Here is a 27,128-nt window from a genome sequence, read left to right on the forward strand (position 1 = left end):
AAACACGAACAATGTTACACTAAGTGTCAAATTACATTAGTTTTTAAGTAATCAGTGAATAATTAGATCTAACTTAGGGTTAAGGTGATTTGGGCAAAACCTGATTAAAGTCCCAAAGATCCCCACTTTATTTTCCCCCAAAATCAAGAACCCTAAACCCTAAGATTAAGCATCAGGCATTGAGATTGAGACAGAGATTACACCTGTGTTGCTCATAACCGTTTTCAAATCGGGTCGCCGCTGCAGAATGTGCTGCCCCGCAACTGCGCGCAAGCGGACGGTTTCATACTCGGCTCGTTAGGCCTTGTCGCCACCGCAGCCGATGGACCATGCGGGCCCACCGCCATTGCGCGTGTGCCCTTGGGGCTATCGTAGCCGCACGGATGACGATAGACGCCTCTGCCCCTCGGGGACGCACCACCCGCTCACTGAGCCACCGTTGCCGGCTGGCTGCGTTGCGTGGGCCACCGCCGTGCGCGCCGTAAGGAGCCGCCGCCACCGCCGTCGTGAGCTTGAGCACCTGGCAGGGCCCGCTAGATGGAGCTGCGCGCTAGCTACGCACAGGCTATTGTCGCGCCCGTGCGCCGCCTAGGAGGCCAGCCGGTGCCAACGCGTCGTGTGGTCGTCTCTCTCCCTCTTTGCTGCTATGCGGCTAAAGCAAGGGGAGAGAAAGTGAGGAATGCGGCTAGGGTTTTTTTAGAGTGGCTTAAGTATGTGTCGGTGTTTGCCTTTGGGACCTCCCAGCCGCTGATCTATATATCCAACGGATCACACTGTCTTGCGGGGACTGAGAATGGGCCGTTAGCCAGCCTGTTGATGTACAGGCGAGCGTGAAATGGGCCGACATATGAGCACATGATGGCTGGTCGTCACTCCGACAGTCAGGCTAATTCAATGTACTAGCCGAATTGAGTTTCATTATGAGCATGTAGGCCTACACCATTATGTTTATTTCCCAAAATAATTATGTTTATTCCCCACTACTAATATGTTCAGATTTTAGTTTTATAAGTTTTGGAGTAACTTAAGTACGCGTGGAATATTTTTTCTAAGAATTTAAGCATGACCTGTTAATACTTCTAAGCAATTTAACTATTGTTTGCTCACTAAGATTTATGAGTTTTCCTGTATGCTGAGTAATTATGGATATTAGGGTTTTTGGCCAGGTATTTATACCCATGATCTTTTATCTAGATAAATCCTAACCGTTCGTTGAGTTCAATAAGATCATCCCAGCTACTATGTTTTTCCTAAGGGGGCCATTTTATTGAATTTTTAAGGGGGGAACAAGCTAGGCCGACTCGGCCATGAGTAGATGGTGCTCTGGCACAGTACTTTTGGGCTACTGTTAGGCCTATTCTTCAAAGGCCAAACTAAAATTTATTTTTAAAAATAAGTTTCCTTTGCTATTCAATATAAGTGTAGTATTTAAGTGTTTAATTAAGTATTAGGCTTTTAATGCCCTCATTATGTTTAATTTTTAGCTTAAGTTTATTCCCAGCAACTTAGATATTGATTTAAGTTTATAAATTAAGTTTGTTGCTATATATTCCCATCTCAAATAAGATTTAATTATGCCCTTCTATGATAATTTTTAAGTTAAATTTAAGTATGTTTTGGGAATATGTTGCTGAGAATATTTAAGTTTAAGAAATTTTTCTTTAGTGGAATTTACTCGGTTAACTTTTTATGCACTTTTTGAATAAGTTTTAAGTCTCAGTTTTAGCTTCAGTTCAAGTATTAATTTATGTTTTCAAGAGCATTTTATGCCGTAAGATTAAGTTTTGCTTAAGTTTGCATTCAATTATAAATATTTATATATACATATATATCTACCACTGTATAATAAGATGGTCTCTGGTTAAATAGAACCAACGAGAAGTTTAATTGTAGATTACTCATAATTAATTTCTGACCAATGTTGACTTTCATTATGAGTTATTAAGATGGATTTTGTTTTGTTTTTGCCAACGGTGATACAAATTAAAGTTCTTAAGCATGTTGTTAATTCTGACCATCGTTGATTTAATTGCATGCTTTAAGTACATCTTATATGCATCTTACTAATTGAGACATTATTTTGCTTTAAATTTTTCAGTTAATTATGCAGACTATAAATGTAAAATATAACCCATAAGTTGCATTAATTTTTCTACTTGAAATAATCAGGTGCATGCCATTCTCAAAGAGCTAGACCTTGATTATGCGCTTAATGAGAAAAAACCACATGCTTCTTCTCCTATTTATGAGTACTCCATTGAGAGGGTGAAGGAGTACATCCCAAAATTAAAAAAATGGGAGAAATCCGACAACGTTGCTAAAATGATAATAACATGCTCGCTCTCAGTTAACATGATGAGGGGATTTCTTTCTAATGAAAACAACACCGAGGGATTAAGTGCTAAGGAGCTTCACAACTTCATTAAAGCACACTTTAGAAATGTTTTCCTCTTTGATAACTTACTTAATTCTCGTTATGATGGGATAAGTGGTATGGGTAATCACGTTAACAGCTTGTATGATATGGCTTATGAGTTGAAGGCACTTGGATTAGATGTGTCCAATGAGTTTATGGTAAATTGCCTTATGAATTGATAAGTTTCCAATAGTCTGCAAATTTTGTAAGTTACCAAATTGATGATAAGTATAAGAATGGATTCGAAAGACAGGTAACTTAAGTTGTCTCATAAGTTTTACTTAAGATATTTTCCCAACATATGGTGGATTAACTAAGGTGCAATAATGCATATCTTAACTTCTCCTCAGGTCTTGCCAAACCAGGGGAGCAAGGGGAGCAAAGTCTAAGGAACCATTGATGGAATAAAGATGAAGTCGAGCCTTGGAGCTTCGCATTAGATTAGTTTTAAACTTAGTTCTTAATGATGTTTATTGGGTTTATCTAATTTTAGCCCCTCAACTACAAAACCGTCTAATGTTGTTACCTCAACTATCAAAACCGTTCACTTTTAGCACCTAGGCACGAGCGGTGTTGTTTTGTCCAACGTGGAGCGGGTTTGACCACGCCACGCTGACGTTGACAGCCACGTAGGACATCTGCCTCCATCTCAGTGACATGTGAGGCCCATGCGTCAACCACTCAACCCCTTCCTCTCCTTCCTCCAGCTCCGGCGCTGATAGGGACCCCGCCCAACCGGACCATCTCAGCGCGAGCGTGCCACGTCGCTGTAATAGCTGCCAGACACGTCAGCCCTTCCACCACAGCCTTCCTGTCTAGGCCGTCGCCCCTCTTCTCGTCATTCGCAGGACACACGAGGCGGGTTAGCGCACCGACCAGCTCCTCAGACTCCTCCATCGCCGCCCGCGCGCCTGGGACCGCTACCGCATTGCGAAGCAGCGACTCCACTAGCCTCATCGCATCCACCCGTGCCTCCAGTGAGGTCTCGCTCCGCCGCACGCATGCCACGGACGCGGCCGCGGACGGCGCATCGGTGGTAAGCACCGCGGCCACGCGCCTCTTGCTATGCTCCTCGATGCAGCCGGACGCCATGATTGCCGCCAGCACCCGCACGACGGCCTCCCTTTCCGCGCTCCGTAGCACGGACAACACGGTCTTCGCGGTGCCACCGGCCCGAGCCGCGGTCCCTGTCAGCACCGGAGCTGGAGGATGGAGAGAGAGGGGATGAGTGGGTGACGCATGGGCCCCATATGTCACTGAGATGAAGGTTGGCGTCCTATGTGGCAGTCAACGCCAGCGTGCGCGTGGTCAAACCCGCTCCATGTAGGACAAAATAGCCTTGCTCGTGCCCAGGTGCTAAAAGTGAACGGTTTTGACGGTTGATGTACCAACATTAGACGGTTTTGTAGTTGAGGGTCAAAATGAGACGAACTCAATAGTTGAGGGGATAAAAGTGGACTTAATCCTTTAGTATGAGATACTTTGTATTCTGAACAAATGTTCTTGAGTTTGGAGTTTATGAATACATCAAATTCATTCCATCATGATTTGTCTTATTAATTGGCAAATAGATTACTTCCTGTAATACGAGTTTTTTTTATATCAGTCTTATCTTTAAGTTAATTATTAGTCAAGATGATGAGACCTTGTTGAAATTGTGTCACTATTGTTTAAGCCACATTTCGACGGGGAGAATGGACTGTCTCATCAGAAAAGAGATGCTCTATTCAAATAAGATTATAAAGCATGGGACTTGAGAAATAAAAGAAACATTATACTAATTTTGTCCCTCAGCCCAACATTAGTCTCTAATTGAAGTATGACTTGGTTTCATTATTTCTGGCTAAAGTTGATTAGTGTTTGCATGTTCACCAAGTTTCTTGTTCTAGTTTATTCTGGCCAACGCTGATTACACTAGGTCATAGAACTATCGTGATTGGCGGCAACCCTTAGAATTCTAAGGGTTCGGCCCCCTAGCCCACGGCGCGATTATAAATAAGAGAAGCGCCCCTGGCGTTATTATTCTCTCTAATCCATGTGACTATTCACATAACTGGTCAATTAGACGCTGGAGGGTCTAGGAAGGCCGTCTATCCACATCCAGGTATTGTTGCAGATCTACATCGCGTTCTTCACCAACTAGGAGCATCAAGACCCAAATCTGGTGAAGACTAAGATCTACTTTATCTACATCAACTTGTACAACAAGCACAGAGGCATAGATGGCATCTACGGACTCTGGTTAGCCACTAAAATCTATTCCGCATAAGTTTGAGTTAGTAATCATGCTTAGGCTAAGATTAAGATACTGTTATGTCTAAGTTTTATTTCAACATCCACTACTCCTTATCTTTGTTGGCTGGTGCAGCGAGTAGTAGAGTGGACTACAAAGCCAAACTGCTGAGAGCTCATGGAGGCGCTCACGGGCCAATTCGCATTTCAGACGGCCGGGGCGCCATTGATTCATCTCATCTCAAATCAAACAAAAAATAAAGAGAGCTCGGCCTAACTGCTGAGAGCGACGGGTGCGCTATGGTATGGACCTCAGTGAGCTGACAGTGACAGCAGCCTCTAGACCGCGGACCTAATTACTTTTGGGCTTTCCACGAGCTTCCCCGTCCTTGGTACTGGCAGGCAAATGGGTAATCTGGCTTTTGACGAGGGGGGACATGAGCTGAGCAGCTGATGTCGTTGAGCCCAGGCCAAGTTACTTTTTGTGGATAATGTAGTAGCTAAAGTATCAGCCCGATGCCGATGCGGGTTGTTAAATTAGCGCCAATAATAATGCGCACTTACTCCTACAGCTGCAGCTACAGCTAGCGGGGCATGTGGCGTTGCCGCATCGCCCCGGCATTAGTTTTACCATTTGTAGCCGAGATCGGTGTCTACCCTCATACAACTATTACAAGCAACAAAAAGCGCTTTACTTTCCGAAAGATTTCTTGTCTGCGCTCGCATACATGCATCGCAGCATGACCGAGGAATATATAGGATTCCTTGTAGTTGTAGGAGGCGCATGGGACAACTAGGATCCGTCGATATCTAGTATGTTCGCTTCAGCAGCAGTCGCTGTTTTGCTGTGCGATGGATCGGATGGATACATGTGATGTGCCATCCATATGCCTAGGCCGCGTTTAGTTGAGGCCGGATTCGGCGCCGGCCGATTTCGGTCGAACTGTGGTAATACTGTAGCTTTTTGTTTTTATTTGGTAATAATTGTCCAATCGTTGACTAATTAGGCTTAAAATGTTCATCTCGCAAAGTACAACTAAACTGTGCAATTAGTTTTTGATTTCATCAACATTTAGTACTCCATGCATGTACCGTAAGTTTGATGTGATGAAGAATCTTCTTTTTGTATAGTGCTAAAGTTTGGATTTTTGATGAACTAAACATGGCCCTAATGTTACAAAGGGTGATACGCTGTTGTGAGTTTGTGACCGGTACTGCTACAAATGCAGTGATGCGTCGTCGCTAATGGATTCCAGGTCGGACGTCCGATAGATATCGACTGCGGACGGCTGCTAGGGATAGCAATCGGATCCACGGCTGTGAATACCCGCAGGTTTCGTACCCACAGATATCTACGGATCAGGTATATATCAGAATTGAGATAGGTATCCGAATCGAAACAGATGAGCGATGGGAATAGCTAGTACTAACATGCTTCAAATTATAAAACGTTTTAATTTTCTAGATACATATGTTTTACTATACATTTAGACATACACTATGTTTAAATACATAGCTCGCTGAGGCCTGAGGAGAGATAACGTGCGGACCTCAAAATTATAAAATTGTTACTAGCCTCAGCAAGCTACAGTACAATTGGAGAGCGCCTAATTTGTGTACACAGTGGCATCCGAGGCTAGCTCGACCCGCGGAGTCATAAACGAAGCCACCGCATTGGGCATGCTCTAAGTAGACTCATGGTGATACGGAGTATGTGTGCTTACACAGTTGAGCTTTGCTTTGGTCATCACGTGTCGCAAGTCACGGTACCTTTTCTTTGTGGTCCCAAGATTATATTTCTCCATTCTCATCAGTCATGATACAGTGTTTTTCTCTCACAATAAAACAGTGTCAGCTGGTTTATAAGCTACAGAAACGAATCAAGCGAACAGAGTGTTAATTTCTCTCACACCTGTCGCTTTCATCTTGAGGCCCCCATGTTCTCTCTGCGCAAGCTATGGTAGCCTATGCAAGCCACACTAGCAACTGCAGACCACCTAATTTGTGTACACGGCATAGTACACAGTGGACCTGCGGAGTCATGAGCGCGTGCTCTAAATAGACTCACGGTGACACGGATTATGTGTGCTTACACTATTGAGCTTTGCTTCGGTCATCACTCGTGTCAAAATTGTCGGATATGTCTGCTACCAGTTTGTTAGTGCTCCTAAATAAAGAAAAGGAAATTTGCAGGAGAACGCACACGAACCAACCAACCAACGTATCGAAAACGATGGTGCCAATGCAAACAGATATGATTCTTTGGTGGCTTGTGTGCGCGCGGCCGCCCGGCGGTGCAGTGCAGTGCTCTCCACCGGTACAGGGATCCGGGGACACGGGCATGGCACGGAGCAGCCCTCCCCCGATCGCCTCGCCCCCAGATGGAGACAAGGCGAGCGGTGACAGCTGACAACGCCCACGTCGCATGCCATGCCAGGCTACATGGGATTCGCAGGAAAAAGTTGCGAGAGTTGCCGTCGCGGAGTGCCAGTGCTCGCGCACTCTGACGCCACGGCCACTGGCCACTCCGCACGGGGAGCGCATGCCTCGTCCTCACCAAAGCGGACGCCCCGAGATGTGTCCATGTGCATCGTCCGCTCATGAGCTGCTGCCGCGCTGTTTCGTGGGGGCAAAACAAAACAAAAAAAAAAGATCCGTTTTTTCAGTTCCTCTGCCTGCTTTTCTCCTGATATCGGTCGGCTGTTTCGATTCAATTACAAATTCGCCACTTTTTTTAAAACCAACCTGTTAAAAATCTACAAATGGGAGCCCAGCGCCCTCGAGTGTATTTCTCAAAGAAATAATTTTTGAAACGCCAGAGTAGCTGGTCACCATTAGTTCCGCAGGCACATTTTCCCGGAAAGCTAGCATGTCGTTCTGAATCAAAATCGAGTCAAATTCGAGTAAACAAGAGTAGTCTCTGGACACCAAAAGCGGGCCATGAGCATGCGCCGCTCCAACATGACACCTGTGCTGACGCTGGTGCCGTCCCGGTATCTGATTTCGCTGTTAACCCCCTGCCTGAAATCAAGATATCTCAGCCCCAGACTACGACGGCCGACGGTCAAAGATGACAGAGACACCAGAGATTTTACAACACGATCTGCAAACTGCGAGGACCTCGATGCTAATCTACCGCTTAGCTGCGGGCGCCGCGCTGCTCCTATAAAAACCACCCCGCCCGCCTCGCCACAGCCCACATAGTGCAGGCCAACAGCCCAACACCGCGTCCGTCTCCATCCATCACACCCGCTCTAGCCGTTTCCGTTGCAGAGTAGCTCGACAGTTTCTCAAAGCCCCACAGCCTCGAGCGGAGCGGGGAGAGGATCTCGGATCGGATCGGAGAGCCTACGCGGCGGTCGCGGCAGGAGCTAGCTGGCTACCCCTCGAGGTCATCAGGGAGCGGCGGCGTCGCCGCGCCCGCACGAGACGGCGGAGCTGGACGCGGAGGCGGCGGCGTTCTCCGCGGAGGAGTCGGCGGAGCAGCGCAACCGCTTCCTTGTGCTGCGGCTGTACGAGGCGCTCAACGCCCGCGACGCGCGCCGGGCGCAGGAGCTGCTGGCGCCCGACCTCGAGTGGTGGTTCCATGGGCCCCCCACGCGCCAGCACATGATGCGCCTCCTCACCGGCGCGGACCAGCGCGACGACAAGAACCGCGGCGGCGGCGGCGGAGGAGGAGGATTCGTCTTCTCCCCGCGCTCCGTCGACGCCTTCGGGTCCACCGTCATCGCCGAGGGCGGCGCCGACGACGCGCGCCATCTCTACTGGGTGCACGCCTGGACCGTGGGGCCCGATGGGGTGATCACCCAGCTCAGGGAGTACTTCAACACCGACCTCACCGTCACCCTCCTCTCCGGCTCCGGCGCCGCCTCCTCCACCAAGAAAGCTGACATTGCAGGAGCTCCGTCTAAGCAGCAGGACGCTGCCTCTGCTTCTTCCTCCTCCACATCCCCCTCGGCCGCGTCGTCGTCTGCAGCTGCAGGGCCCAAGTGCCTGTGGCAGAGCCGCCGCGCCGACAGCGCGCAAAAGTCGCTGCCGGGCCTCGTCCTCGCCATCTGAAGAGACTAGAGACAGCAAGATCGATCTACCCTCCATTATAATAACCGTATATAAAAATCCTAAAATTCCAAACTATTATTGCAGAAATAATCTGGAACTGCTCTAGTCGTACTCTGTATTCAGAGCCAGTCAGTGAAGACGTAATGACGTAGTATGCGTATGGACTGGACTGAACTGAACTGCTCCGTGTCATGACTTGTGAGGTTCCGGTAACAGTTGCTTAGCTTGTGTCGTGTGTGTGTGGAAATAGACTTGCAGAAACAAACGCATGGTTGCGTTGAGTTCGCGAAATGAAAATTTTTGGATGTCTTATTGGATGTTTTGGGATATCGAAAGAGATTTTTGGATACTAATAAAAAAACTAATTACATAGCTAACTGCGAGATGAATTTATTAAACATAATTAATCCATCATTAACGCATGTTAGTTACTGTAGCACTTATGGCTAATCATGGACTAATTAGTCTTAAAATATTCGTCTCGCGATTTCCAACCAAACTGTGCAATTAGTTTTTTTCGTCTATATTTAATACTCCATGTATATGCCGCAAGATTCGATGTGATAGTTTGGGGTGAAAATTTTTGGAAACTAAACCAGGCCGTAGATTCATCTCTAATACTAAACTGGATCCAACGGCTCAGTTGGGCCTTTAATCCGCGTCCTGATTGGGGGCGCGCCCACTATGGCTGGAAGGCCTCTATCACACTGCGCAATAAATAGAGGTGGAGGCCGACGGCTCAAGTTACGAGGTTCGCCTGAGCCGAGCTCCCCACCGACAAACCCTAAACCCGATCTAGTGAGGGGCGCAACCAGTGACGGAAAGCACCTCCACCACTGCACTGCGCCGCCATCGGTCTTCACCGCCGGTCGCCACTGCTCATCACCGATACCGTCTTCACCGACCGTCGCTGCCCTAGCGCAGACGCCGACGCAACGCCCATGGCTGACGCATCTAGATCGAAGGCCTACGATGGTCGGTAAACTAGCACTACTACTCCCACTAATCTATGTCTAGTTCATGTACTAGGACATGCAATTCATTTACAAGAAGTACCACGGCTAGATGTATGACCTTGTGATTAGAATAGTTTAACAATGGTACCAGAGACAAGTTTTTCTAGGGTTTTAGATCTAGAACGGGTCAACGATAAAACACAGAGTAGATCCGTTCGGATCTGAGAAAAGAAGAAGGTCACCGAACCCTAACCCTAATCGGGTGAAGAACAAAGAAAGAAAGGGTCTCGCATCTCAAAGCCGAAACCTAACCCGCGAATCAATCACGGGGAAGAAGAACAGTGAAACCCTAACCCTAACCAAACCCTAATCTCGATCCTAACCCCATCCTCAATCCTAAATCAGATAGATCCGAGAAAAGAAGAAAGAAAAAGAAAAGGGAAAGGGGAAGAGACCTACCTCAACGCCGCACCGTGCTACCGCCTCACCGGGTGCTCGGGCAAAGGGCACCACGGCCAGGCCGCTCGACGGCGGCGCGCTCACCCGTTGGGGAGCGCGCGCGCGTTAGCAAGCGGGCCAGAGACGGCGCCATCATCGTCTCCGTACCGTCGCGGACCGAGACAGAGGAGGAGAAGATATCAGGGTCAGATCTAGGGTTTTGGAGGGGATCAGGGCACCGTCGCCTAGACCGCTCGACGGCGACGTGCTCACCCGCTGGGGAGCGTGCACGCCAGTGAGGGGGCCAGCGACGGTGCCATGGCTGCCACTCATCGCTTGCATTTCGCTAGGCTGCTCGCTACTGCTGCGCTGAGGAGAGAACGTAGCGCGGCGAAGAGAGAGAGAGAAGAGAACTGAATGGTCTAGGGTTTCAGGGTCAGCCGCGACCGGGGAGGGTTTGATCCAGCGACATCGACGCTCGGTCATCGGATCGAAACGGATGGCGCCGGCTGATCGGGCCAACTTGCGGCCCAGGCGGGAGAGCGTGCCACGCAAATTTGTCAGCCCAGGCCCAGGTTGCGGCCTGGGTGCGGGCAGCGCGCGCACAGAGAAGTGGGCCGAGCTGGTTTTCCTTGCTGGGCCAATGGACAATGCTGAAATTGAGTCATTTTTTTCTTTTTTATTTTCCAGTAAAAGTTTTTTTTCTAGAAAATGGATAAATGGCTCAAAGAAAATAGAAAAGAGTTTTTTGCCTGTGGGTAAAATTCATTAAATTGAATTAATTTTCCACTACATATTTAAAATTGTTATTTTTATTATTAAATTTGAACCAATAGGAGAATTTAATTTTGAAAAATGGATTGTCGATGTTTTACCACCGATAGCCTGCCACGGGGGTACCCAGGACAGTCGTTCGGGCTTCGGCGAATAGCGGAATTCGGCGGTTACGCAAAGAGACTCACGATTTATACTGGTTCAGGCCCTCGACTGGGTCGAGTAATAACCTTACGTCTAGTTTTGGCGTTAGCCTGTTTGTGTTGTATTGCTTTGAGTATCGGGTATGCGTTCTCTTCTTACAATGGGTACCCTTACCAGCCCTTTATAGTCCAGGCGCTGAGAGGCGTTGTTTGTGTCCTATTCGGATACAAGGTTAGAGTCCTAAGCTACGCTTTAGACGTCTTTCCTTGTATAGTTTGTGTTGGAGTTTCGATTTTGCACGTTGCTTTGCTCCGCGTTCTTCTTGGTGATTGGGCTATAGGCCTTGTTACCAAGGTCTACCTCCCTACAGTATGGTCCATGGGGGCCCATAGGGTTCCCCATCGATAAGCCCCCGAGCATTTCATGATTGAGCTTCAAGGGCCGAGTTGTTATAGTCTTGATCTGGGTCCTTCTTGAAGTAAAATCTTGAGATGGTCTTCTTTGATTCTTCTTTTGGCTGATGTGTACTTTTGCTTGATGTCCTACTGGTTCTTTTTCCTTGGAGTGCAGCGAGTACAATTTTGCAAAAATTGCACTCATTGAGTGTAGCCTCCGAGCCTTCTGTTTTTTGGTACAAAAAGCTGGAGGGTCAGAAAATTTGAAAATATGTTTTTCTGTGGTAGGTACTTGCAGCCCCCGAGCCTTCTCTGGGTTCTTTTCTGTTGAAAAGAAGCCAGAAGAAGGGTCTCGATTTGTACTCCTTTGATCTTTGTCTTTTGCTGGTCACGGATGGGTCTTGTATAGCCATGAGTGAGCGTCTTCTTTTACTTTTTATCAGGAATCTTGCTTTTGGGTACTATTCGCCTTTGTTGCTTTGCTCTTTTGTTCTTTTCCTTTTTCTTCCTTGTGATCTTTAGCCTTGTTTACCTCTGGTTTGCTATAAATACCTTCTTTGTTGGTTGTGGTTCTTCCTTGAGTAGGAAATTTCTTCTTCAATTCTTTCTTCATTCGTAGATATGCTGGTGTGTGAGGTTGAGCAGCCCCGGGCTTATGCTTGCTTGGTAATGAACATGCTGCTCTATCTGTTCTTCTGCGTCCGAGTTGCCGCTGCTGCCGCCATTGAGTTCCTTGTTGCAATATTTAAGAATCTTGTCTCTATCTTATGTCTGAGTTTATCCGGTCCTGTTTGGCCGTCTGTAACCTTTGTATTTATCTTCGATCAATGAGATTTATAATTTTTCTTCGTCCGAGTTCTTTCTCAACTGTAATCCTTTGACACTGTAATTTTGTATGTGATCCTTCACACGTCTCCGAATTGTTTGTTCGGCTGCTTATTGCTGTTGTCATTCTGGTTGTTGGAGAATTTAATGTGTCTTCACGGGTTGTATTGCTGCTGTGGAATATTCTCTTAGATATGCTTTATCTTGTACTGTGGTTGTTCTGGGTATGTACTGTTCCTTCGTGATGGTCTAGTCACATCTGATTTTTACTGAAGTCCTAGCTCTACAGTGGTTCACATGGTTGTCCTTTTGGAGTTCTTTTTTCTTCCATGAGTCTAGCATATGTGCATCTGAGTTGTGCTATAAATATGGCCTGTTGCTGATACCCTGCTGTGTAGTTTCTTCTTCTTCTTCTTTTAGTCATGGATATTATAGTTTGGGAGCTCAACGAGCCCCCGGGCCTGTTCTCTTTCTTCTGTTTTCTTCTGCTAGTAAATGGTGTAGGTCTTGTGATAGAGACTAGTAGCAGGCTAGTCTTGAGGTGGTATTTAGCTGTAAGGGATATTGAGGCAAATGGTGTAGGACTTGTGATGTGAGTGATGCATGTTGCGTTGCCTCATCTTCCAATGCCTGCCCTTTCTTTTTTGTTCTTCTTACAGTGATGATTGGCGCGTGTTCCGGCTTGTTCTTCGACAGTCCGTTGTAGATCAGCCATTATTCAGTCTTCTGCTATGCCATTTAGGTTTAGTCCAATACAGATCAGCACGTGTTGAGAGATGGTGCCGGGTTCTTCCATATTGACGTGGTTGTCGTTGTCAATCTTGGATGACTTGTGGGTGCCTTCTTTGTCACCTATAGCAATCTTGGATGTGCGCCTTTCATTTGGAGAAAAGTACGTTCGAGTTGTTTTATCCTGCCTGGTAATATCGAATGAGGGTTGGAACCTCGTGCTGAATGATTTCCTTTGCTTTCTTCGTCGAATTCATCAGATCTTGTATTCTGTTGTAATCTCAATGTACCTTTGATGAAATGAAAAAATATTCCTTTCTGCTCTGTGACTGAGTTGTTTATTGATGTGGCCGAGCTCTTTTGTATGTTTGTACTGTGGTGTTTTGTCATGACTGACTTGTTGCATCCTTCTTTCTTAGTTGCCTCCTTGTGAATGTGTTAATTCATCATGTATCCGTTATAGTCTGAACGGACCGTTGCCTTTTCATTTTGTGTGCACGGTAATTGTGGAACGGTAACTTTGAAGGGCCTCTTCGAGCAATCCGCGTGATTTTGGGCCTCGTGGGCTGCGTATTTTTCTTGTATAAAGATAACTGCTCTGTTACTGTTGGCTTAACTTGCCTTTGCAGTAAAAAATTCCCCAATCTCAGCCAAAACCCTAGCTCTGTTGTGCCTTTGATCTCCTGCTATTTCCATCCAAATCTTGTCTTTGTTTTTCTAAGATGGTGCGAAGAACAAGAGCAAGAATAAGGGCAAATCTGTCAACGAGGAGGCGTCGCTCAAGGTGATCGAGAACACCGAATTTGTTGCGATGCGGAAAATGCAGAGGCAACTCCCCAAGCCATCGACTTCGGAGGCGGAGTTGGATCTGCTTGTTGCTCATGGCCTTCTTCAGGAGAAATGTCTCTCTAATTTCTCTGGTCCTAGTGAGCACGATGTCCCTTCTCCCACTCCGAATCAATCTATCCTTTTTGTTCCTTTTGTGCGGACGGGGCTCTGTTATCCCCCGTCCGATTTCTTGCTTGAGTTTCTTGGATCCTATGGGATTCAAATCCATCATCTTACCCCTAACGGGGTTCTTTTTCTTTCTACCTTCGTGCATTTTTGCGAAGTTTTCGTTGGAATTCCTCCAAATCTTCTTCTTTTTCATCATTTTTTCCGTGTGCGTTTGTCAGACGGAAATAATACTCCTTTTCTCGGCTGCTGCCTTATCCAATCCTATCAGGGAGTTTCTTTCCCTTCTCTTACCCTTTCTAATTCTGTCAAGAATTGGGCGGAGAAGTGGTTTTATATTTCAAAACCTGCCCTTTCCTTTTCTCATGATCTTTCTGTTCTTCCCGTTCCCCTCTCTATTTGGAAGGATAAAATCTCTTCTACTGAGCGTGCTGCTCTGAAGCCTGTACTCGCTCGAGTTGCAGTGCTTAAATAGGCAAGTTTAAGTGGCAATTGTATAGTTGCCAGTTTCTTGCGTCGCCAGGTGCAACCTCTTATGCAGAGGGTGCATTACGGCTTTGAATATACTGGGCCCTCATATCCTTCCCGACTTGTTCCTGATGTCGAGTTGCCCAAGGAGGTCATTCTTGAACGCCTGAGGCGTATTCTGGGTGGGGTCTCTGTGATGCCTGCTCGTGTTGAAGAGTATGATGCTGCTCATCCTCCTCCTGTGGTAAGTGTAATCTTCTCCGAGTTCTTTTGGGTTTTTGTAATTCGTATTCTGTTTTTGACTTCTTTCTTCTTCTCTTGCAGGGTTTTGGTCAGGCTTTTAAGCTTGAGATAGCTGTTGCTGGTGGTGGCGGGGCTGTTGTTGAAGAGCCCGCCGAAGAAGGAGATGAAGATGATGATGCTGTTGCCGGTCCTATGGTAGTTGCTGCTACCGGGCCGGGTTCTTCTTCTGCTAGGTTGATTACTGGCTTGTTTGAAGGTCACCACTCCTACATTGAGTATGTTCCTGATCCTCGAATTGCTCAATATATCTTGTCATCCAGGAAGCGGAAGTCAGAGGTTGCTGCTAAGCATATTTTACCCAAGAGGCAATGTTCAATTCGTCAGATTGCCTCAACAGGTAATGTTCTCATAGGTGAGCTTGTGCTTTCTCCTATGTTGTTTTTGCCTCTGTCTTTTGGTTTGCTTTGTTTTACTGATCCCAGCTTTTGTTGTCTTGATAGAAGGCCGGTCTGTTGTCTTGAGCGAGGTGGAGATTGAGGATGAGGTCCCCTTGATCACTCGACCGTAAGTCTTCCACTGTAAATTTTCTTGTGCTTGTCTTTTTGCTCTTTTCCTAAATAACTGAATTGCTTTTTTCATTATAGTCGGAAACCAGCACCTTGTGCCCCTTCTATGACAGTTGTATCTGCTTCTGTCCTGGAGGCCCTCCCAATCCCCTCCTTTGAGGTGGTTGAGGATGATTTGTTCGATGTGCCTCTCCCGAATCTTGGCTTCTCAGGGGTGGCTGGAAATTTTAAGAAGGTTATCAAGTAATTATATTTATCTTGTCTTCTGATTCGCCATTTATGCTTTTGTCTCTGACTGGCTCGAGCTCTTTTTTCGAATGTAGGCCTTCGGAGGATACTTCTTCCCTGGCTCTTGATGCTGGTGGACCTCTACAAGATTTTACTGCTGGTAAGTTATTTTCCCGTTTATGCTTGCTTTCTTGGTTTTTTCTTTTCTGTCTGACGGGTTGTTTTCTTTGTAGCTTCTCTTCCACGTATTGCCTCTCCTGCTCCGCCTATTGGGGAGGAGGCTATTGGAACTCCGGTGTCTCCTCCAATGGAGCACCGAGTTGAAGTGAACTTAGGCAGCCCTTTTGCTGCTCCTATTCTAGCGACCGGGTTGTCCCTGTTGGACAACCTCGAAGCAGCTGCTCGGGAGGATGCAGTGAATGGGAAGCTGGCTGATAATAATCCTTTGTCTGTTGCTGCTATGGATGCTGCTGGTACTTCTAGTGCCTGCCAGCCTTTGACTTCTACTCCAAGTACTCTCCTGTTAACTTAGGGTGGGGAGGAGTTGGTCCAACTCGGTCGTGTTGAGCGGCTGTCTGAGTTGGTTTCTTTGTGGGAGAATTTCTCGGGCGTGTATGGCGCCAAACTCAAGGTATTCGAGTTCTTTTTAACTTTCGATATTGGTTTTTTCTGCTATTGTCTCATATATTTTTGCTTTACAGTCTTTATTTCAAGATTAGGATGTCTTGTTTGGTCCTCATGAGGCGCAATTTACTGCCATTGCTGAAGCCAATTTGAAAAGAAAGGAAGATGAGCTGGCTCGGACTGAAGTTGTCCTAACTTATGAGAAGGCGCAGCGTGCTCTGATGGAGTCCGCCCTCAATGCTAAGGTGCTTGAGGCTGAGAAGGTGCATGACTCATCTTTGCAGGCTGTTACTGCTGCTCAGAATGAGGTCTCCGCGTTGAAGAAAGAAAAAACTGGTGGGTTCTCCTTTCTTTGCATACTTGCTTTTTCTGCCTTGTTTTTTCTTTCTTTCTTTGAGTTCTTTGTCTGCTTTTTTTCAGCTCTTGTTAAGGATAAGGAGAGTTGGCAGAAAGAACGAGAGGAGATGGTCAATACCCTTCGTACTTCTCAAAATCAAGCCGAGTCTGTAAGTTCTTCTTCTGATATCAAATTGAAAGAGGCCCAAGATTTATTTGCTCAGGCCAAGCTGATTAGATCTAGAGTTGATCGTGACCTTGTTCAGGCTTTGAAGTCAGTGCAAGATTTGCAGGAGAAGTTTGTAGCTGCCCATGATCAATTCCGAGCTCTCCAAACTAAGCTGACAGGTGCCCAAGATCAATTCCGGGCTCTTTATGAAGTTGTGAAGCCTATTCTTGCTGCTGTTTGTTGCCAGGAGGACTTTGCTCAAGGGTTGAGAGGCATTATCCTGGTGTTGTCAACTCGATTTTTTTAGTTTGTCAAGGGTGGTTTTTACTGTTGTGTAAACAATGTTATATCCTTCATCCGGGTTACCACTCCTGATGCTCCGCTTTAGCAGATTGTAGATCCTTCCATGACTGCAGAGTTAGTGCAGTGATGGGATGAGGCGAAGGTGGAGCTTGGTGGTCTTACAGACCAAATCTTGGAACAGATGGATGTGCTTCCTGCTGTGCCTCCAGCTCCTTAGATGTTTTGTGTAATGAACTTGTGGTTTCTTGTAATATATACTTGTCTCTGAAAATATGATCAGGCTTTGCCCTGCTTTTGAATTTGTCTTTGGCTAAAATGAGCAGGCTTCGACCTGTCTTTCTTTTTCTTCTGAGATGTCTTTGAATAATATGGAAAAGTTTCACCCTGTCTTTCCTTGTGGCTTTTTTCTGCTTTGCCATAGCTTGTTTCTTCTTGTGATGTAGTAGAGTTGATGGAGTTGATTATACTTTTCTTGGGGTAATCAACCAATTTGTACTGTAGATCGCTCCTTGGGCGAAGTAGTCGATCGTACCACTCTCGGCGATCGAGTTGTTTGGAGTGTTTGTGCCGCTCTTTGGGTGAAGTAGTCGATTGTACCACTCTTGGGGTAGACGATCGAGTTGTTGGAGTGTTTGTGCCCCTCCTTGGGCAACGTAGTCGATTGTGCCGCTCTTGGGGTAGGCGACCGAGTTGTTGGAGTGCTTGTGTCCCTCTCTGGGTGAAGTAGTTGATCGTACCACTCTTGTTGTAGGCGACCGAGCTATTGGAGTGCTTGTGCCGCTTTTGGGCGAAGTAGTCGATCATACCACTCTTGGGGTAGGCGACCGAGTTGTTGGAGTGCTTGTGCCGCTTCTTGGGTGAAGTATTCGATCGTACCACTCTTGGAGTAGGCGACCGAGTTGTTGGAGTGCTTGTGCCGCTTCTTGGGCGAAGTAGTCGATCGTACCACTCTTAGGGTAGGTGACCAAGCTGTTGGAATGCTTGTGTCGCTTCTTGGGCAAAGTAGTCGATCATACCACTCTTGGGGTAGGCGACCGAGTTGTTGGAGTGCTTGTGCCGCTTCTTGGGCGAAGTAGTCGATCGTACCACTCTTGGGGTAGGCGATCGAGCTGTTGGAGTGCTTGTGCCGCTTCTTGGGCGAAGTAGTCGATCGTACCACTCTTGGGGTAGGCGACCAAGTTGTTGGAGTGTTTGTGCCGCTTCTTGGGCGAAGTAGTCGATCGTACCACTCTTGGGGTAGGCGACCGAGTTGTTGGAGTGTTTGTGCCGCTTCTTGGGTGAAGTAGTCGATCGTACCACTCTTGGGGTAGGCGACCAAGTTGTTGGAGTGTTTGTGCCGCTTCTTGGGTGAAGTAGTCGATCGTACCACTCTTGGGGTAGGCGACCGAGTTGTTGGAGTGCTTGTGCCGCTTCTTGGGTGAAGTAGTCGATCGTACCACTCTTGGGGTAGGCGACCGAGTTATTGGAGTGCTTGTGCCGCTTCTTGGGCGAAGTAGTCGATCGTACCACTCTTAGGGTAGGTGACCGAGCTGTCAGAATGCTTGTGCCGCTTCTTGGGCAAAGTAGTCGATCATACCACTCTTGGGGTAGGCGACCGAGTTGTCGGAGTGTTTGTGCCGCTTCTTGGGCGAAATAGTCGATCGTACCACTCTTAGGGTAGGCGACCGAGTTGTCGGAGTGTTTGTGCCGCTTCTTGGGCAAAGTAGTCGATCGTACCACTCTTAGGGTAGGCGACCGAGTTGTTGGAGTGCTTGTGCCACTTCTTGGGTGAAGTAGTCGATCATACCACTCTTGGGGTAGGCGACCGAGTTGTTGGAGTGCTTGTGCCGCTTCTTGGGCGAAGTAGTCGATCGTACCACTCTTGGGGTAGGCGACTGAGTTGTTGGAGTGCTTGTGCCGCTTCTTGGGCGAAGTAGTCGATCGTACCACTCTTAGGGTAGGCGACCGAGTTGTCGAAGTGTTTGTGCCGCTTCTTGGGCGAAGTAGTCGATCATACCACTCTTGGGGTAGGCGACCGAGTTGTTGGAGTGCTTGTGCCGCTTCTTGGATGAAGTAGTCGATCGTACCACTCTTGGGGTAGGTGACTGAGTTGTTGGAGTGCTTGTGTCGCTTCTTGGGCGAAGTAGTCGATCGTACCACTCTTGGGGTAGGCGATCGAGTTGTTGGAGTGCTTGTGCCGCTTCTTGGGCGAAGTATTCGATCGTACCACTCTTGGGGTAGGTGACCGGACCCGTATAGCACAGCCGTTTCCGGGTTGGCTGTTTGCAGGGTAAGTAAGCAATCGTACCAGCTCTTGGGGTAAGCGATTGCGCCGTATAGCAACAACCGTTTCCAGGTTGAGCTGTTTGTAGAGCTGCCCCTTTTTCCCCAACCTAATTACGGGTTGGTTCTATCCATTGGACAGGGCTGTCAGTCGTACCAACTCTTTATGGTAGAGTGACAAATGCTAGCTTGGGTCTCCTTACCCAAGAAGCTATTTGGCCGCCGTCAGTCAGACCATCTCCATATGGTTGAGTGACAAGATTGCCCGTGTAGCGTAACTGTTTTCGGGTTGGCTGTTAATAGGGAAGCCCCTTTTTCCCCAACCTGATTACGGGTTGGTTCTGTCCGTTGGACAGGGCTCATATTTGAAGCTGTTCTTCTTGAATAATCTCTATTTTATTTCTCTTGAAACCTGAGTACAATCTGTTGTACTTAATTGTAGAATCTTTTGAGCTGGCTGATATGCCAAGTGTTCTTTACAGGTATTTCATCTGGAGTCATCAACTCATATGTGCCGGGTCCTGTTGATGTCTTCACGATGAAGGGTCCTTCCCATGGACTGAGTAGTTTGTGTCATCCATCTTTCTTCTAGATTAGTCGTAGTACTGAGTCCCCTGGCTTTAGTGATCGGGGTTGAGTACTTTTGTCATAATGTCTTCATAACCCTTACTGATATCTTGTATTTTGTATGATTACACTGTCTCTTATTTCTTCTATTGAATCAATTTCTAACCGCCTTGTTTCTTCTACTTTGCCTTCTTCATATTGTTCTATTCTTGGAAATAGCCATATTAAGTCGGCTGGTAATACTGCCTCTGATCCGTAGACCATAAAGAACGGTGAGTATCCAGTTGCTCTGCTGATCTGGGTTCTTAGACCCCATACTACTTTTGGTAATTCGTCGATCCATTTTTCACCATAATCTTTCAAATCTTCATATAATCTTGGTTTTAAACCTTGTAATATGAGTCCATTTGCTCTTTCGACTTGTCCATTGGCCTACGGGTGTGCTACTGATGCAAAGTTGATTTCTATCCCACAATCTCTTGCCCAGTATTGAAATTCTCTTGCTGTAAATGGTGAACCAAGATCTGTGATTATTCTGTTGGGCATGCCAAACCTATGCATGATGTCTTGTATGATTTCCACTGCCTTTTCTGTGCTCTATTTGACCAAAGGTTTGTATTCAATCCACTTTGTAAATTTGTCGATTGCCACAAATATGTATTCGAAGCCTCCTTTTGCTTTTTTGAGTGGTCTGACTTGATCCAGCCCCCAGCATGAGAACGGCCAGGCCGGCGGTATGCATATTAAGTTGTGAGCCGGCACATGTGATTGCCTAGCAAACATTTGGCAATTCTTGCATGTTCTGACGAGCTCTTCTGCATCTTTGAGTGTTGTTGGCCAATAGAAACCGGTTCTGAATGCTTTGCCAACTAGTGTCCTAGAAGCTGCATGATTTTCACAGCATCCTGAGTGGATTTCGTCCAAGATTTCCTTTCCTTTATCTATTGGAACACATTTAAGCAGTACTCCTGATGCTGCTGCTCTTTTGTATAGTTTATCCCCCACCAGAACGTAGTTTTTGCTTCTTCGTACAACCCGAGTTGCTTCTACTTTGTCTTCGGGTAGTTTCTTCTCTTTGATAAAATCAATGTATGTTTGTCTCCAATCACTTTGTATGACCATGATTTGTCTTGACTGGTCTAGTTCTTCTACTTGATCTATTTCCATTGGATCTGGTGTCTCCTTCTCTTTTTTTGTGTTTCTGAGTTGTTTGATGGATGGGGCTGTGAGTTCTTCCACAAATATACCGGGTGGTACTTTTGCTCTATCTGATCCTAATTTGGCTAGCACATCTGCTGCAATGTTGGAATCTCTTAGTACATGATGGATTTCGAGCCCTTGGAAAATTTTCTCCAATTTTCTGACTTCTGCACAGTACGCATCCATATTATCTTTTGTACAATCCTAATCCTTGTTGACTTGATTGATTACTACAGCTGTATCACCGTAGACAAGTAGTCTTTTGATCCTAAGCGAGCTTGCAACTCTTAGACCGTGTATTAATGTTTCGTATTCTGCCTCATTGTTAGTTGCCTGCCAAAGTATTTGTAGCACATATTTTAACTGTCTTCCTTCTGGTGATATGAATAGTACTCCTACTCTAGCTCCTCCTAACTTTAGGGAACCGTCAAAATACATTTTCCAATGATCAAGTATTGGTTCGGGTTCTTTTTGACTGATTTCTGTCCATTCAGCAATGAAGTCGGATAATGCTTGAGATTTGATTGCTGTTTTTGGTTTGAAGTCTAGGTTGAGAGCACCGAGTTCTACTGCCCATTTTGATATCCGACCTGTTGCATCTTTGTTGCGTAGAATGTCTTGAAGTGGAAAATTGGTTATCACTGTAATCTTGTGTTCATGGAAATAATGTCTTAGTTTTCTTGATGATATCAATACTGCATAAAGTAGTTTTTACACATGTGGGTATCTCACTTTTGATTCTGTTAGTACTTCGCTTATGTAATAGACTGGTCTTTGCATTTTGTATGCGTGTCCGGGTTCTTCTCTCTCAACCACAATTATTGTGCTGACAATGTTCTTGGTTGCTGTAATATATAGCATCATGTCCTCTTTGTCTTTTGGTGGTGTCATTACTGGTGATGATGCCAAGTATTCTTTTAACTTTTGGAATGCTTCTTCTGCCTCTTCTGTCCATTCAAAATTTCCTACCTTTTTCAATAATTTGAAGAAAGGTAGCCCTTTTTCTCCTAGTCGGGAGATGAATCTGTTGAGTGCTGCCATGCATCCTGTAAGCTTCTGTATGTCTTTAACTTTCTTTGGAGGTTTCATATTCATGATGGCTTTAACCTGCTTTGTACTTGCTTCAATTCCTTGGTTACTGACTAGAAACCCGAGTAGTTGTCCTGATGGTACTCCAAAAACACACTTTGTGGGGTTTAGCTTCCACTGCCATGCTTTTAGATTATTGAAAGTCTCCTCGAGGTCTTTTATCAGTGATCCAGGTTCTTTTGTCTTGATTACTACATCATCAATGTATGCTTCTGCATTTCTTCTGACTTGACTCCCAAAGCAAGTTTGAATTGCTCTTTGATATGTTGCCCCTGCATTTTTTAGCCCAAAAGGCATTGATTTATAGCAATATGCCCCAAAGGGTGTAATGAACGAAGTCTTGCTTTGGTCTTCTTCTCTTAAGGATATTTGATGATAGCCTGAATAGCAATCTAGAAAGGATAACAGAGCTGATCCTGCTGTCGAGTCGATGATTTGATCAATCCTTGGTGGGACATATGGATCTTTTGAGCAATGTTTGTTGAGGTCTGTGTAGTCGATGCACATGCGCCATTCTTTTGAATTCTTCTTCTCTACTAGGACTAGGTTGGCAAGCCAATCCGGGTTGATTATTTCTCTGATGAATCCTGCTACCATGAGCTTGGTGATCTCTTTTTTGATTGCTGCTTTTCTGTCTGGAGCGAATCTTCGTAACTTCTGCTTAACGGGTTTGGACCCTTTGTTCACATCAATTATGTGCTCAGCCAACTCTCTTGGGACCCCTGGCATGTCTGCTGGCTTCCAAGCGAAAATATCTTTGTTATCCCGAAGAAAGTTGGTGAGCGCGAGTTCCTATTTGGGGTCGAGATTTGCACTGATGATTGCCGTCTTCTCTGGATCACCAGTTAGTAGGTCAATAGTCTTGGTAGCGGCTTCTTTTGGTGGTGCGAAGTTGCTTGGCTTCTTAGCCAGTATCTTAATTTCATCTGGGTTCATTTCGTTGGCCAGCATTGCAATCTCCTTTCCTTCCTTTATATCTTGTAATCTTTCGGATATTTGTACTGCTTGTACGTCGCAATCATGTGCTTTCTTTAGATCTCCTTTCAATGATAATACGCCCTTTGTTGTTGGCATCTTGAGCAGTAGGTATGGATAATGTGGTACATCCATGTATTTTGTTAAAGCTGGTCTCCCAAGTATTGCGTGGTAGCATGATTCAAAGTCTGCAACTTCGAATTTGATGAATTCTGTCCGGTATTTGTCTGGTGTGCCAAAGGTGACGGGTAGGGTTATTTGTCTGAGGGGCATAGCTGCTCTGCCGGGTACTATTCCATAGAATGGTGTGCTTGTGGGTGTCATTAGACTTTCATAATTCAGATTCATCCTTTTGAGAGTATCTACGAAAATTATGTTAAGCCCGGCTCCTCCATCGATGAGCACTTTAGTTACTGCTACTCCTGCGATAGTCGGACCTAGTACCAGCGGGTAGCATCCTGCATTTGCTGCACTGGTCCATTGGTCTTCTCTTGTGAAGTGGATGGGGTACTCTGACCAATCTAGATATCTTGGGATGGCTGGTTCAGCTGCCATGATGGCTCTATGAGCTAGTTTCTCTTGTTTTTTGCTTCGTGTGTTAGGAACACCTGAAAATATCACTGCTAATTGGTGTTGGGGTTCTTGATAATCTCCTTCAGCTCTCTTTTCCTCCTTCTTGGATTCTTCTTGCTTTGGCTCCGAGTTGTTTTGATTCCTGTTTTCTCTCTTCATGAATTGCCGCTGAAAAGTGCTGCATTCAACTAACTTGTGTCTGGCCCCTGGGTGTATGTGACACGGCATGTTTTCTATGTTTTCCGGCGCTCTTCCTCGATAGTTGTTACCCTGATAGTTGCTATTACTATTGTAACCGCTGTTGTTATGGTTGTTGCTATTGTTGTAGTTGCCATTGTGATTGCTACCATTGCTATCATTGTTGTTCCCATTGTATCTTCTTTTGTTGTCTGTGGTTGCCACCATATTGTCCTGCCTTGGTCTTTTTTCTTGCTGTCTGTAATTGGGTCTTCTATTATCTGGGTTGTCCCTAGCAAATCTGTGTCGAGTTCTTTCTTCTGACTAAATTAGCTTCTCAACAACCCTGTTGAAGTCTTCATTTGTTCTTGGGTTCTCATTGAAATAGTCCTTGTATTGCCAGTTTGCCCAGATTCCTTCTGCAAAGGCCTCTATCACCTCCCTATTAGTAATGTCGTGGACTTGAGCCCCGAATTCTCCAAATCTTCTATAGTATTCCCTTAGACTTTCTCCTCTCCTTTGCTTTACTCCTTTCAATTCAGCTGCAGTCATTGGATGGGTAATAATGCCTACGAAGTTGTTGCAGAAAGCTTCTTGCAAGTCTTCCCAATACCTAATTGATCTTGGCCTCAATTTGTCAAACCATTGTAGCGGCATTGCTTCGAGGGCCATTGGGAAGAATAGAGCCTTGATGTCGTCGTCTCCTCTAGCTAATTCAATAGATTGGCAGTAAACCCTTAGCCATTGTCTTGGTTCAACTTTGCCGTCATACTTGGAATGATTTGCTGGTTTAAACTTGTGCGGTAGCTTTAAAGTTTGTAGTCTTCCTGCAAAATAAGGGAATCTGTCGTATGGTTCCGTTCTTCTGTAATTTGGCGATCTTGCCCTTCTGTAATAAGACATATCTTCTTTTAACTCAAACTCTCCGTAGTCATCTTCTTTGTCAAATCTTCTTGATATTTCTTGGTAGCGTTGGCTCGATTCTGGTTTGTCTCTTTCTTGTTGCTTTGAGTAGTGTTCCTTCCTTCCATTGATATCAGCACTTTCTACTGGTCCTATCCTTTGAAAATTTGATTTTTGGGTGGCTGCTCCCTTTGTGGCTCCTGTGGAATTTCTTCTTTGGGTTGTTTTTCTGATCCCCCGACTTCTTTCTTCTAGTCTTCCTTTGCTTTCCTGTTATTCGTGAGGGTGTATAACTCCTTTGTTAATTCTTCAATTCTTTCCCTTTTTGTATTTTTTGTGGCTTCTTTTTCCGCCTTTTTTCTGTTGTATTCCGTTAGCTCCACTTTGTATTTATTCCAGACTTGCTTCCTTTGTTTAGCCCGGTCCTCCTTCTAGCTTTCAATTTGTTCTTCTTTAGCCTTGCTAGTCTTTGCTCATCATTTCCGTTGCTGTCGCTTTTCTCATCTGGCGAGATGTTGCCTTCTGATTCGTCTGAAGATTTTATATCTAGTATCTGTGGTGGTTCCAAAGGTTGTTCTAACTGCTCTGCCATGTATATAGTATACCTCTTCTGAACTCTTCTTGTATGGTATTCCATCCTTCATCTGGTTGAGCTGTCTGTAGCTTCTGAACTGGATCCGAGTTCTTTTCCCTCTTGATAAGGTAGTTCTTCAACGCGCGTGCCAGTCTGGACTTTGCTTGAGGTGAAAGAACCTGGCCAATGCACCACACAATCTTGCGGGGTCACTGTCATGATCATCCCTTCTTGTGCTCCCTCCAGGAGTATTCTTTTTGATGAGTTCATCTTGTTTTGGGTAAAGTGTTGATAGACTGATGCCGCGTTGCGCAGTCCGTAAGTTCCCAAGTTCTTCTTTGAGTTGTACGGGTCGTATCCCTTCACGATCGTTGTTGTGTCTCCGAGTCCAATTAGGCTTGGCTCTTGTGCCGTGAAGATTGTCTTGGAATCGGGTTGTATCTCTTTTTCAGAGTTGGTTTCGTATCCGCTTTCTTCCTTATTCCGAGTTGTATCCGAAGTTGAGAGTTTCGTCATCTTCTCGGCGAGTTTGTATTGAACTTCGTCATCGAATTCTTTTTCTTCTCGGAGACGGGTACGAAGCTTGCCGTCGCCGTCAGCCTTGCAGATCCAGGATCTTAAGACAAAGGTTGTTTCCACCAAAAAGGTCATCTTGAGGTTGAGGTCCGCCGAACTCTCGAGAAAAAATTCATCGAAAGCCCCTACCTGGCGCGCCAGCTGTCGATGTTTTACCACCAATAGCCTGCCACAGGGGTACCCGGGACAGTCGTTCGGGCTTCGGCGAATAGCGGAATTCAGCGGTTATGCAAAGAGACTCACGATTTATACTGGTTCAGGCCCTCGACTTGGTCGAGTAATAACCTTACGTCTAGTTTTGGCGTTAGCCTGTTTGTGTTGTATTGCTTTGAGTATCAGGTATGCGTTCTCTTCTTACAATGGGTACCCTTACCAGCCCTTTATAGTCCAGGCACTGAGAGGCGTTGTTTGTGTCTTATTCGGATATAAGGTCAGAGTCCTAAGCTACGCTTCGGGCGCCTTTCCTTGTATAGTTTGCGTTGGAGTTTCGGTTTTGCACGTTGCTTTGCTCCGCGTTCTTCTTGGCGATTGGGCTATAGGCCTTATTACCAAGGTCTACCTCCCTGCAGTATGGTCCATGGGGGGCCCATAGGGTTCCCCATCGACATGGATATGTTTTTAGTTTATTATAATATTGTTATTATTCTGACCAATGTTGATTAATGGCAATATTATGATGTTATGTCATGCATTAATTCTATTTCTGTCCAACGGTGATGTAGAATTAGTGTAGAGGACAATTGTATATTTTAATTTTGATCAACGTTGGAACTAAGGCATGCAATTTGTTATTATTATGTTTATGTTCTCACTCCATATGAATTGTGTTTTTAGGCGAATACAACTTGATGGGTTGTATCAAAGAGATCTCCACTCTCAAAGGTGACAACACACGGAGTGGAAGAAAAAGATTGACCTAGCCTTCATCTTGGCTGAGGTAGACTGGATAGTCACTTCACCGTGTCCTACTGAGCCTGTGACACCGGTGAGGAAGACAAATAAGGCTGATGCCGCTTGGGCAACTAGAGAGAGGGATTTTGAATCCCAAAAGATGTCCTATCACCTTGAGCATAGAAAGTGGGTCACTGCCAACAAGAAATATGTGGCTATGATAAAGAACACGATTGAGCCTGTAATTGTGGGCTCAATCCCAGAGTGTGACACCGTCACCGAGTACCTCTAAATAGAATAAAGAGTCAGTTCACTAGCTCTTCAAAGACATATGCTACCCAACTGATAAAGCAGCTGGTGACAAAGAGGTACTCTGAAAATGGTGACATAAGAGAGCACATACTAAGGATGAGCAATTTGGCATCCAAGCTAAAACCAATAGATCTAGTCCTCAAGGAAGAGTTTCTTATCCAAAACGTATA

The 27,128-nt window shown here is 45.7% G+C and overlaps 1 protein-coding gene across 1 annotated transcript; it reads left to right on the forward strand.

Moving 5' to 3' along the window:
- Positions 1-7,866: 7,866 nt before the first annotated feature.
- LOC136496253 (senescence associated gene 20-like) lies at positions 7,867-9,024 on the forward strand. The gene has a single exon (XM_066491923.1). The coding sequence runs from the start codon at positions 8,258-8,260 to the stop codon at positions 8,705-8,707; it is 450 nt and encodes a 149-aa protein (XP_066348020.1). The 5' UTR covers positions 7,867-8,257; the 3' UTR covers positions 8,708-9,024.
- The last annotated feature ends 18,104 nt before the right edge of the window (positions 9,025-27,128 follow it).

This window comes from Miscanthus floridulus, chromosome 1, assembly GCF_019320115.1.
Source record: "Miscanthus floridulus cultivar M001 chromosome 1, ASM1932011v1, whole genome shotgun sequence".
In the NCBI taxonomy this organism is placed as follows: Eukaryota; Viridiplantae; Streptophyta; class Magnoliopsida; order Poales; family Poaceae; genus Miscanthus; species Miscanthus floridulus.

What these genes read in the sequence shown, in the direction of transcription:
- LOC136496253 (XM_066491923.1), top strand. Translation starts at nt 8,258, where the DNA reads ATGATGCGCCTCCTCACCGGCGCGGACCAGCGCGACGACAAGAACCGC.